Here is a 13,131-nt window from a genome sequence, read left to right as displayed (position 1 = left end):
ACCAATAAACACACAAACCCTCCCAAATCCCAAAGCCAGGCTCCATTTCAGTGTTCAGGAGGTGAAAGCAACAGGAAGAACTCAAATGTACCCAAAAAGTGACATTGTTAACCAGCCAAGTCAACATTTTCCAGCTTGAGAACTCTACAGACCAAAATCTCTGTCTGATGACAGTGTAGGCTGCAGTGATCTCTGCAAACAATAAATATGTCAGCATCTCACTTGGCACTGAGGCCACACCCTGCATCTGTTTGTTGTCAGAACAATGTGGCATAATGACTGGCAGACCCAACCTGTACTCCTGAAAGTCGTGGTGTACCTACTGAGTGAACATCCTCTGAGAACTGTAGGGCTGATGCTTGCCATGACACAGAAAAGTGATAGAGCAAGGCAACTAAGTCACCAGATAAGGTCCTAACTGAAAACTGGAAGACTCCTGGGAAACAGGAAGGGAAAGAAGGATGTCAAATAGTTTCTCTTCTGATCACTGCACACCCATACAGCTAACTACAAAAATTGCTACTGGGTAGGTCTGTTAGACAAGCAAAGGCAGCAAGGCAAATAATCTCAGCAGCTGCTACCACAAAACAGGATTCATGCATTTGGTACTTTGGCATTGTGAGTTAGAGATTCATGTCACTACATTTCTAGCAGCTCTCCAATGAGTCCAAAAACTAAATTAGAAAAACATTCTGGAGTGGAGAAGCTATCTGGAAAGGCAACTCACGTTGTCCTCCAGGGTGCCATTACACCCAGGCTGAGCCAGCAGAAGTTTGACTATTTCTACATGTCCGTGTTCACTAGCACACATCAGAGCTGTAGAGCCCTCATCGTCCTGGATGTTGACGTCTGCACCACAGGCCAGCAGAGCTTTAACCATGTCTATCCGCCCGTGACTCACAGCTAGCATCAGTGCGGTCTGACCAGCCTGCACAAAAATAAGAGGAAACAAAATAAATCACCACACAGACAACCAGTGGCAAAGCGTGCACACTTTTTTGTTGTTGTTGTTGGCATTGTGCTTCTTCTGGGGGCAAAAAAAGCATTACTTTATATAGGACCATCAAGTTTCTGCTTGCCATTATTTGAATACTTTTTACACATCATGTATCCCACATTTGCATAGCTATTTATTACATTAATGAAAGACATCATACCAGTTTCCAGACATCTGGAGTTCCTTGGAAGGAACTAAATGTTGCAGGATTTGTAAATGCCTCCCAAAATCCAGCAATGATTCTTTCATATCATACTTTTTTTAAAAAAATAGGAGACATGTAGCCCTGATGCTCAAGTGTTCTTTCATGGATCCATTACGTACACAGCAATTAAAAATATAAATATCAAGAGACCACGGTGTGAGAGAAATGACTGCAAAAGCAGTACCAATGGAGTGGGGGAAGAGAACACGAAAGGAAAGGTAAAAAAAGCCACAGGAGCAGGAATGGTATGTTGTGAACCACTTGGCTGACCTGGCTGGCTTTCGCATTCACATCCCCACAGCTGAACAGTTCCTCCACTATCCTCATGTCCTTCTCAGCTTCCACAGCTGCGAGAGCGGCGAGCATAATGGGGGTATAGGCCGGCCTTGTTCTGATGATTTACGTTACAGACATCTGCAGAGGGATGAGATAATTTCTTTGGAAAGCAGGAACCCAAAAAGCAGCAATTGTGCGAATGAACTGAATAAACTGTTAGTAGAACAGCCCATTAAAAAAAAAAAAAAAAAAAGCAGCAATTACTCTCATAATGGAAGCAATTCAATAAAATAAACAGGGGTGCACTTGAGCCTGAGAAAGAAAAGGATCCCTTTCTACTATGCGTATAATGCAAGGCTGAACACAACGACATTTTGTATGTCATCATTTAGAACTTTGGTTTTCTTTTATACAAGCAAGTGGTCTGAAATTCGACATGACCCAAAATGGGTCACGGGTCCAAATCCTAGGAACACAATCAGGAGAGTCTTTGAGCTCCTCTCCCAAGGTGTTCCCCACTGCAAAACAAAAATGGCCCAGCAACGTGGTCAATGGAAAAGACATTTCTCCTCAGTACAAACGCTTTCCTGTAACTGGTGCTGTTTTGGGGATCTGCAAGTGTACTCCGAGGTGTTTTGTAGCTGTAGAAAAGACTTTAAAATTAAAGACTGTTTCCAGCTCTACGAAGTATTTGACTGTGAAAAAAGGTACTCTGGGAACAAATACACGCAAGTACCTTGACTAGTGCCAGGAACTGACAGATTCCTTCTTCTCATTCACATCTAATCTCCAATCTGAATTTCTGCAAACATCCAGCCAGGCTTATTAGTTTACCAGAAAGCAGGGCTTTGAGTGTGCTCATTGTATTGGAAAGCAAAGACTTACATAAACAATATCTCTAGACTTAGTATTAAATTGCACTGCAGGTATCTGAACAAGCAAAAATGTTTCTGTAATTTCTTCATATTTACTCTCAAGAGAAAATGTTGCAGAAAAAATACATTTTCAGGTGCAAAAATGTACATATGTTTCCATGTTCCATAACCATCACCTGTCCTACCTCATAACCAGTTGAACAACTTACTTCTATTGGCTCCTGGGAAGCCATTGAAGCCACATAATTTGACACTCTGCTACTACACACATTACTCATGAGTAATGGAAGTGATGTTCTCCTTCCCTGATTAGACTACTTCAGCAGAGATATATTTCCTGAGGTCCCACTTCAGCTCCTTTTCTATATGACCAATGAAAGAAGAAAAGGTATTTTCCTATTTACCCTGTTGGTAATGCTGCCTGGTGATGTAGTCTCCTGTCTCACCTGCTTTTCCCTCCAAACACATGGACACCATGCTCTTGGGCCAAGAAACTACCTGCGATATACTCACGCTGCAAAGTTGACTGTAGTCACCATTTAGACGTCACCTCACTATCACCTGGTACCAGCCATGTTTGTTGGATTTTACTGTTAAGAACTTCCATTTTCATAACAACACATGTGATTGCTGTAAACTGTATCAGTCCTGACTCCCAGCAACACATCAGTGTGCTTGTGTTTAGAGATCCCAGGAAGCAGAGGAGCAGTTTCCTCCTGCCCTGTAGCCTGCTGCATTGCACTGTCCTCCTGACATTCCCCACATTCCCCTGCCCTGAGTCACTCTTCCCATCTGGCTGCCTTCAAACAGGCCCAGAGATTTCAAAGTGTTTGCTTTCGTGCTGAGGAGGTCTTCGCATGTGTGACAGACGTGCTGAATTATTAAAGCTGAGATCTGGAGATCTGTATCATGAAAGTCCTTGTTTATCTGGTGTTGTGCTTTTGGATTTATAAATGTTGCTGGCTTACAAGCAATGCATTTCATTCCAGCCATGTTGCTGACCTAGCTAAGCTGCACAACCAACTGTGACAGGTTTTATAACTAGTTTTCAGAAAGAAACTTCAACCAGGGAGCAAAACTGGGCTTAAACAAATCACATCCTGCTTGGGACCAGCTCCAATGTTCACCTTCTGTTCACTGCCTTCTGGTTTAGCACATGTGGGGAGCAGATGCAATGAATTCCCCTCTCTGCCACTACCATGTGGGTTGCATGGGGATTGAAAGGAGGAAGCAACAACACAAACAACTAAACGAGGCATCATCACATTGCTCATCTATTAGGGAAATGCTCCTAAACGGCAGACTATCACAGCATTCCAGCTTCTCAGGAGAGCAGTAGACAGGCCACAATGGTGACCAGAAACAGCTCTGTGCTGCTCTAGTGAGATAAGGCTAGACTAATCTGAGTGTTTAACATGGGTGTTTATACCTGAATGCATCTTTTCCCACCTGCACTCTACTTTTCGATAAAGAGCAGCCACATGGCTGCCAGAGAAATCTTCTGGAGGCTGCTGCTGTTGAAGCTGGGCTACAGTCTGAGTCAGGGATCCATGAATCTGTTCCAAACCCCGATCAGCACTGTATATAATTCACTTACTTGTTTTATTAACTTCTGCAAAAGCCACCACTTCCAAAGCTAGCCGTAGAAATGGGGATTCTAGACTATCAAAGTGAGATAACATGTTAACTTTTGAAATATTTGCTGCTGGAGGAAGCCCAAACATGTCCTTCCACTCATCAAGAATTCTACCTGTGAGAACTGCAGTACAAAAAAAGAAACAAAACCAACAAACCAAACCTAAGAAAAAAAAAAAAAACAACAGTCAACCTACTTGCATCCAGAAGAAGCTTTACAATTTCAAAGTTAGAATGAGAGACGCTGTAGTGCAGGGCTGTGTTTCCATTTCCATCTGCCATGTTGATGACATGTCTGAGGACAGCAGGAGAAATCTCCTCAAAAGCTGTTATGTAGTCTCCAACCATTTCAGGAACAGCTGACTTCTGACTTGAGACACGAAACCACTCGTGCTGGATGGTATTTAAACAAAACCTCTGCCAAAACCAAGACAGAAAAATTTACATATGGGCATTCTATTTAAAGGACTTGCCATCCCACAAGTCAGTGATGCAGGAGGCCAGGCCTTTTTTAGTCAACATGGGAAGAGTATTCAGCTCACAAACAAGATGCACGGGCTAAAGCTTCCCCTCTGACTAAATCGCTCTTTAAGGTAAGCTAATTGTTTACCTCCTCTCAATTCACCTTGTTTTCAGGAATTTTACATCAATGAAGGTGCTGCATTTTAGGATGGGGTAACCCCCAGAATTAATGGGTATCAAATTCAAATACTGGTCGTCAGAGATGAGGCTTGGGAGTAACCCTTTCCATAAAGTACTTAACCAAGTTTATAAATCACTGATGAACCCAAGACCAAGAGCAATAGGAACACACATTTCTCAGGGACCAGAACAACAGCACACTAAGACAATTAGGCCCTGTGTTGAGTATTATTTCAAGTATGTTATCAAATGCACCAAGTACAGGAGAACTGGCTGGACAGCAGTTCTGCAGGAGAATAGCTGGGCATTGCAGAGGGTCACAGGCTGAACCTGAGCGAACAACGTTACACTACCATGTAACAGGTAAGCACTGTTCTGGTGTGAATAAATAATTTTATAGCTTGCACAGCATGCGATGCAGTCCCTTCTCTCTGGCAAACACTGTGATGGCAACTGCTGGACTACCATGTCCTGTCTGAATACTGAATGACATGAAATATTCAGTCAAAATGGTTTCAAAGGTGAGCATCAAGAATGATTAGAGGACAAGGAAATCTGATCTACAGTAGAGACAGGAAGGACTGCAGATGCTTGGCTGAAAGAACACTCAGAAAAAGGAACGCAGTAATGTTTTTACAGTGCTAAAGGCTGTTACAATGAGAAAAGAATCAGTTTTACACCTCCAGGATGTATGGGTGAAGTAGTAATGGATTTAAGCTGCAACAAGAGATGCGCATTTGACATTCAAGATAAACTTTCCCAATGGTATGGGCTGAGGGCGGAGGGGTAGGATGCTTGTATGCCAGCCAACTGTCTGCTGGGAACCTAGGTAAAGCAGGCCTCGCTGTGAGCCAAAGGGGCTCCCGCAGTGACTGCCAGCTCCCATTTTGTGAGACAGTTTCTCAGAAATTGGAATTCACGGCAGGACTTTGATGTCCATCTTCTCTCCTCATAAACCCCCACCTGCACAGTGACCAGTGAGTTCAAGGACAATTCTGCAGAGAAAATACTCGGCAGACTTCTCTAGCCTCTACAGAAAGCAGAGAGGTTCTGTACCAGCAGCTCTAGAGGGGGACCATGTCCAGTAAAGGGAGAATATTTTACATGCATCTACATAAGTACTCCCATTATAAAAATTGAAAGGTCCCATCCACTTGAAATAAAGACCAAACATAGTGTGAACATAGAGTAAAACACGAAAGTGGTGATGAAGTGACATACTATGAATATTTTTTGATTTTATAAATTTTTGAGTGCAAAATATCATGAGGAATTTCTTCTTTACAGTCACAGTACCACACATATTATAAAAAGGTACACTTCTTTCATTCAAGTAATCCATGACATTCCAATGGGAGCAGTCTGCAGCTCCTTCTGGCATAAACAGCAGCTGCAAGAGCTGAGGGTGTTGGAAAAGGCTGGGGAAATTTAAATGGGTTCCTAACTGCACTAAAGTTTTCCCTTTTTGGACAAGATTTCTTTATCAGCAGCTAGGCAGAGAACCAGAGCTGATTAGTCTGACATTTCCAGCTACAACGCACTGCTTGTGCTGGCAAACACTTTAAGCATAAGAAAGTAAAGTGTAAATTCAAATCACACTTCCAAGACAGAGATTATCACCTGATCATGCCATTTTTGACACTTTCAACTCCAAAAGAGCCTGAAACACTTGTTCTTCAAATGCCTAAACTACTCCTGAAGGATTGACACAGGACTATAAATTACTCTTCACACCTGTATTAATCAGCCTTTCAAAACGTTCCTGGGCCTATAGATGTCAGAACTATACACACACAATGCTAGTTTCTCTGTGAAGCTGCAGGTGCACCATTACAGAGGAGACTAGTACTGGATTCCTGCATTTCACATCACAGCACTCTAACAGACATAAAATGCAGTTTTGTATCACTAAGTAGTGACCAGTGTTTGTTTGCTTTCAGGTTGTCCTCAGAAAATGGCACAGGCAATTCCTATAAGCAGCAAATACAGCTGTGTGAGACAGAAAGAGACATGCATCCCTGCCTTTAGTAGGAGGCTGAGTTTGTTCAGGTCCTCAGCAGACCTTGGGCTTTTGTCATGGGAAGAAACAGCATCCTCACCCCGTGCAGCCTCCCAGCGTGACAACTGAGTTCCAGCCACAGCAGGGCTAAAGCAACGCTTACAGAAATAACATGGGAATGCATGGATGTGTCGAAACTGTGCTTTCACATTACTATTTTTAAGTGTGTGCCTTGGAACGACAACACCCCAGCACAAAGAGCACAAACACATTCTCTAGACAAACGTCTCCTGATAGAAAAAGCATTTTGTGACTCTTCCAGGAAATATGATACCCTCTTCTGCCCAGCCACTGCAATTCCAGCCCTGTAAAACAAGAAGTTATCCCTCCCTAAAATTTCCCTGTTGTAGAATTTTGCACTGTGGTGCTTACCACATCTTTGTTGGTCAATGCCTTGGGGTCATCAATGTTGTTTTTCAGCAGGTGACAAGCAGAAAGCATCTTCTCACTTAGTTCATATCTGAGGAAGACAGCAGGACATGTGGCATATTCAAATCTTTCCCTTGATGTTTTAATATCAAAACATTTAAACTTTCCAATAGTTGCATGGCAGTGGGCATTTCTGGGCAAGCTGAGCATGGAACCAAAGTGCACTTCCCAGGTGTAAATGGGACGAGCAGGAGGAACAGCAGGCTGGTGATGCTCCCCTTTTGTATTCAGGGTTTCCCAGCCCTTTTAGTGGAAATTCTCACCTACCACTACCACTACAGGACACGTCGTATGGTCTGTGCTTTCATTACCCGGTTAAAAAGTGGAAATACCAATGGCTCTAATGAATGAAAAGGTGGGAAATAGCATAGGTGGTGCTACCCTGCCTTCTTGCATTTTAGCATTCACCCCTCCTGTCCACTTTGGAAGTTTACTGTTTCCCCGGTCTCCCTTTTGCCCCCTGTCCACCACAAATTTCAAAACTCAGTGAACAGCTGAAAGTAAGGCAGCTACACGGCATTCCAGGCTATGCCTCCACAGCAAAAGGTCTCCACCTAGAACGCACAGAGAGAATAACATCAATTTTCCAGGAGAATTCTTCTAAAAAGCTGAGAGGCTAACATGCTGGTATGTTGGGGAGGCATTTTAACCCTTCAGGGTTTCACACCTGGTGCTTCCAGGGAACTGAGATGCTCCAGCTAGCCATTTGCGTGGGCAATGTTCAGTCCCGTCTGGCCAGGCACACTGCCTCTTCTTCTTGTACATCTCCACCATGGCAGCCAGCTTGCAAAGATTGTGCTCCTCACATACACAAGGCTACCTAAACCATCCCTGCCCCTCTTCACCATCACCCCTTGCTAAGGTAAATATAAATTACACAACTCCTTTGAGACAATGCCTATCTCTTCATGCCACCTGCAAAATATCAGGCCATCTTAAGTGCCATCTAAGTAAAGCGCAGAGCACTTTAATACTCAGAGCTCCAAGGTCTATGAATAGCCTCTAATTATGAATTTCCACATCTCTGTTATTTAGCAGATAACAAGAGATAAGTTTGATGCTATGCTGTATCTCCAGTGAAACATGACAGGTCAGTTTTGTCTTTGCCCTATACTAGTATTATTCCACTTACAAAACCTTCCAAGCTAGCACACTTGGAAACATGTGGCAAGCCTAGTATTGTTAACATATCCCTTCACCAGGTATTTCACTGTGGTCTGTGTGCTTCCTTCTGCCCATCCACCAACCGAGCACAAATCAGGACAAACATGCAGGGCCACCCTACCTCTCTCTGATTTCCACCTCCTCGGCCTCGCACTCCAGTGGGGGCCTGTCCTTCTCTGCCCCCACAGCCCCAGTCTCTGGGGCTCCAAGAGCAGGATCCTCCTCCTCCTCCGCACCATGGCCGTGGGGGTATGTGTGGCCCTCGCTCTCCTCCTCTGAATCTGAGGAGGAGCTCTCCTCCGAGCTGGAGTCATCACTGGATGTCGTTTCATACCTGTGGGGAAGGACGAAGCATTGGTTCAGTTGGAGTCAGACAGTGGACTTTGTTACTCTTCTGTGTTCTGCTTAAGAGAACTAAAAGCACTTAATAATTCTTTATGAAATGCCAAGACAGCTCAGACATTTTGTTTGCTTGTTTGCTTTTTGTTTTCGACGCTGGTAGGTAGTCCAACAACTGGTCCCAAAGCTTAGTCTAGTAGACTCTCAGTGCAAAAACCACTTAGGGAGGTAGGAATCCACACAAAGTACAGGCAGTGTAAGTCACCCCAATTCAAAAGCTCATATTTTTTAACACCACCACAGTGGTACAGCAGAAACCCACAGCACTTCACCCTCTGTGGTTAGCTATGGCGTACTGAGAAAGTGTAAGAAAATCATTTTTGTCATAATGCTTTTTTCTTACCTGAAAGTTTCAAAACCAAATTTATAATTCTTTTTATTAATATTGTATTTTTAAAATATGTATTTATTAATATTGTAATTTTTTTTTTAATCTGAGCGACAACTAATTAAATTGTCATTGTCAGTTGAGGTCTCTTCACAAATCCCTTCATTCTGTCATTGTGATTATTATGTGCACAATGTGTAATGACAAACAAAAACTTTAAGTTTCAACACCATATCAGACCTGACCTTATCTCCCAGATTAAATTACTTTTGTAAAGAGCAAACTGCATTGTTGCCTTGCTAGGCAGGTGAAAGGAAGGGAGCTATATAAAGACAACAGCCACAATTTTGTCGTTTTTTTTTTTCCTGTGAGGATCCAAATCAGTTGATATTTTAGGTGAATAGTTAGTGCATAGGGTAATTATAATTCTGATTCTAATTAATTGCTTTAACTCACCAACTTCAACATCTCATGAATTAATGTACTAAGGCTTCCTTCTAATGTACAACACTGATTCGTGAGTGATAACACTCCTCTGCTGGAAGCAATAGTACTTTCAGTTGATAGGTAAGAAATCAAGTGATTGCAATATTTAGGCTATATACTGTACAAAGCATTTTTACTAAGGGAAAAATAATTTGAAGAAAGGGCTTGTAAAGCTATATAAAAACAATTTGGTGAAACCATTTCAAAGTTATTTGCTACATTCTGCAAAGATTAAGTAACGTTCTAGAAGAAGATTTTTTTCCTTATGGTTTTTACCAAGATTCTGTATTTATCTAGCCCAAAGCCAGAAAAGTTAATTCTTAAGCAATGCCATCCCTTGGTGCATTGTTTAGCAGCACAATACTGCTCTTGTCAGCTGCCAAAAACATATTGAGGTTTTACTTACTGAGAAACATTCCCATGGCTCTTGGAGTTTATTTGCTTTATTTTACCCTGTTAAATTTGGCAGTCACCTAAGGTACAGGTACTTCAGACTGACTCCAAGCGTGACTTGTAGCTTCCACTTGAGACAACAAACACAGATACACAAAAGGTCTGTGGAGCATTAAGATGAGCTGAAGTGTTTAATTCTGCCCTCCTACCCTTAAGCTCAGTGGATGCACCTCAGCACCAAGGACAGGCTATGCACAAACTCAGATGTTCTTCCTTTCATTCCCACTGTGACAGGACTACAAGACCTGACCAGACAGACTTTTTCAAGACAGGCCTCTTACCCTCCATTAATGCCGACAAACTGCAGGTTCTTCTTGGTGTTGCTCAAATCCTTTTTTCCATCCCTTTTCTTCATGATAGATTTGAGTGTGTTTTCATTGTTACTACATACTGTTGAAAGACAGACAAAGCATATGTATCAGTACAGATCTGTAGCCAGCCTTGGCTGCAGCAGCTTTAGACAGTTTTTCAAAACAAACAGCTTTCTGCTTAATTTATCAGCTGAAGCTGTCTTTGTTATCTTTTATATATAGTCACAGTGTTATATGCACACTGAAAATATAGAACACCTCCAAAAACAACTCTGGAAACAGAAGGCTTATATAGCCTAACTTTCCCATCCTCCAACATGCTGACAATCTTTGATGTTTTAGAAAACATTAGGAAAATATATATTTTTGCTTTGCTGTCCGTGACATATGTCCAATGTCCTATTTCCAATATTGAAATGGGTTATTCTGCTTTGTCAAAAAAATCTTAATTCTTCGTGTTAAATGACAGCAGCTCACTGCCAGAAGTAATGTATTAGACAGAGAGTCTCAACACCACTTTCTCCATAATCGCAATTTTTAATTCCTTCTCAGTTTTGGGAACCCTGAAGACCTGCTTTAACTGTGTTTCATATTCAGACTCCATCAGCATGATGAAAAATGAATGTGAGCCAGTTATTACCATAGAGGCCTGAGGCAAGCTGGTCATCTGTCAGGTTAATTGCAGCTAGAGTTTTGTCCTGAGGAGAAAAGGACTTCCTTCCCCGAGCAGCTTCCACCAGGGGAGTCTTCCTCTCCTCCTGAGCGGGCACACTGTCCTGCTCCAATTTCAGCCCTCGCAAATTTGAAGTTAAGTGGGCATTTGCAAGTTGGCCATGAGGGATGTATTCCAAAGTAGCACCTGCTGGAGAAGACAGTAGTCATCATGGAGGAGTCAGACCAAAACCTGTAGGGCAATGCTATGGTCACCAGAAAACAAAACAAAACAGAATACATGAAAAAAAAAAAAAAAAAGGAAAAAAGGGCTAACACTCGTGCTTTTTAATACCCAGTTAAAAGAACCCAGCAGGAAAAGGGTGTGATCACTTTCAGAAACTTAAAAAAATAGCTGCAAGTTTTTCTTTCCATGAAAGCATACAGTACAAGGAAAAAATATAAAGATATTGGCTTCAAAAGGTATGGAAGAAATATTCCCTTCCTTTTCCTTCTCTTTCAGTACATGCAGAGGGCACAGCTCTTACCACCCTGACCAAGGAGAAACCCACTGAGCTGCTCTTTGCTGACCTTCCTGACAAGCAGGATTTTGCAGGTTCTTCTTGGAAGATCTTTACCCTTTTTATTTTCATTTTCTTTTAAACAAGAAATGGCTTTTTCCATGAAAGCAAAGCTTTTCAGGAAACTTTCCTTTTTGCCAGCATGCCACTAATTCTGAAGTTATATACTTTACTCAATTACTGAGACAACTGCAATAAACTCCCACCCACTGAATTGTTTTTGCTTTTGGACAGGATTGTACTGAGCTAGTGGTTGCATTTAAATCAAATCCCAGCTATTTGGGTAACGCTTTTTTTTCCCCTCATTTCCTGGCATCTCCTCTTTTCCCCCCCTGACCCCCCTTAGTGTTTAAAAGGCAGTGCTAATTGCGCACAGACCTTTTTATAGATTCCACTGGAGTTTCTCCAGCTGTGCTATTATGACTGTTCTGCAAAGCTGCATAAATACTTCTGTTTGTGAAATGCACTTTTTTGTTTGTTTGTTTACATATACATTCTTCCTTAAGTAATCTTCCTGGTATTTCGAGGAAAAAGGAGGCAGAAGTGACTGTTTTTCTTTGTATTTATCAAGAATTAAAGCCACAGCTTTTTCATTCAAATAAACGAGTGGCACAACACAGGATGCTAACATGCTGTAGTAATGCAAATTCCAAGTATTTGCTTTTAGAAGCGTATCTGACATCTCCATTGATCTTGCTAGACTGCACCAAGACATAATGTAGTTGATTCTTCTGCATGTTGTGGTTTCCCCACACCTTCCTCCTCTGCTCCCATTCCCATCCACATCTCTGTGATCTCAGCCAACACACATTTCTAAGGCGCCTTCTCCTGTAACCAGATCTATTGCCCACTTCCACCACCGCTTATACCTTCTCCAATCTACAGGAAACTGACCTCTGATGCACCTCCACTGCTGCCAGTGCACAGCAATGACCAGCGCTGGTAGAGCACTGCGTAAAGCACCAGTCAGCCTTCAACCTGCTAGCAGAGACAGGGAAGCTGTCTGATGATAAAGAAACATGACAGGGTATTGGCAAACATCTCACTACAGGCTGGCCCATGGACCTGACACCGAAAAGCTCGTGTCCTGTGGAAGCAACCCCAGTGCCCCACATGCAGGAGCAGCCCCTCCAGCGATGCTGCTGCATGCCAATGCTGAAGTGTCCATCCCTACACAAATCAAAAGCACACCATATGGCCAAGCCCTAACTTCACTCCTCCGGCCCCTCCTCACTTTATAGAGGTGATTAATTTAGATCCGGTCTCCTCCTGGCTGTTAGCATCACCACTTATCAGCCAGTCATGGGAGAGAGAGCTGCCAAAGCGTGGAACACGGAGCCAAAAACCACAGATTTTTAAACTCCCTTAGCTGAAAAACAAGGAAATCACCTCTCTCTCTACATTTGTTTGGAGCAGTGACAGTTGTAATTAAAGATTACCAAACTGAGTAACTGCTTCCAATTGCCACCGTCTCAGCCAGCCATACCAGGTAGGTTACAAATACAGTGCTGGTCCTGAGGGAGCATCATTCCAAGGCCACACTGCTTCAGGTGGAGCTGGGACTTCCCCAGGTGTCTGCCTTCTCCTGCCCTGGGACAATGCTGGGGAAGGAGGAAGATGTGGGCTGGGACACAGAGAAA

The 13,131-nt window shown here is 42.7% G+C and overlaps 1 protein-coding gene across 1 annotated transcript in view; it reads right to left on the bottom strand.

The window, feature by feature from the left end:
• Nucleotides 1-6: 6 nt before the first annotated feature.
• The window catches only part of KANK1 (KN motif and ankyrin repeat domains 1), a 101,425-nt gene continuing 88,300 nt past the window's right edge, over nt 7-13,131 (bottom strand). The window contains 8 exon segments of the mRNA XM_068667745.1: nt 7-928; nt 1,473-1,580; nt 1,582-1,616; nt 4,186-4,405; nt 7,062-7,149; nt 8,404-8,616; nt 10,230-10,338; nt 10,900-11,118. Of these exon segments, the coding sequence (XP_068523846.1) occupies nt 707-928; nt 1,473-1,580; nt 1,582-1,616; nt 4,186-4,405; nt 7,062-7,149; nt 8,404-8,616; nt 10,230-10,338; nt 10,900-11,118 (1,214 nt within the window). The 3' untranslated portion in view covers nt 7-706.

This window comes from Anas acuta, chromosome Z, assembly GCF_963932015.1.
Source record: "Anas acuta chromosome Z, bAnaAcu1.1, whole genome shotgun sequence".
Lineage (NCBI taxonomy): Eukaryota > Metazoa > Chordata > Aves > Anseriformes > Anatidae > Anas > Anas acuta.
Note: the sequence above shows the minus strand (reverse complement) of the source record. Positions and strands in the feature narration are given on the sequence as shown.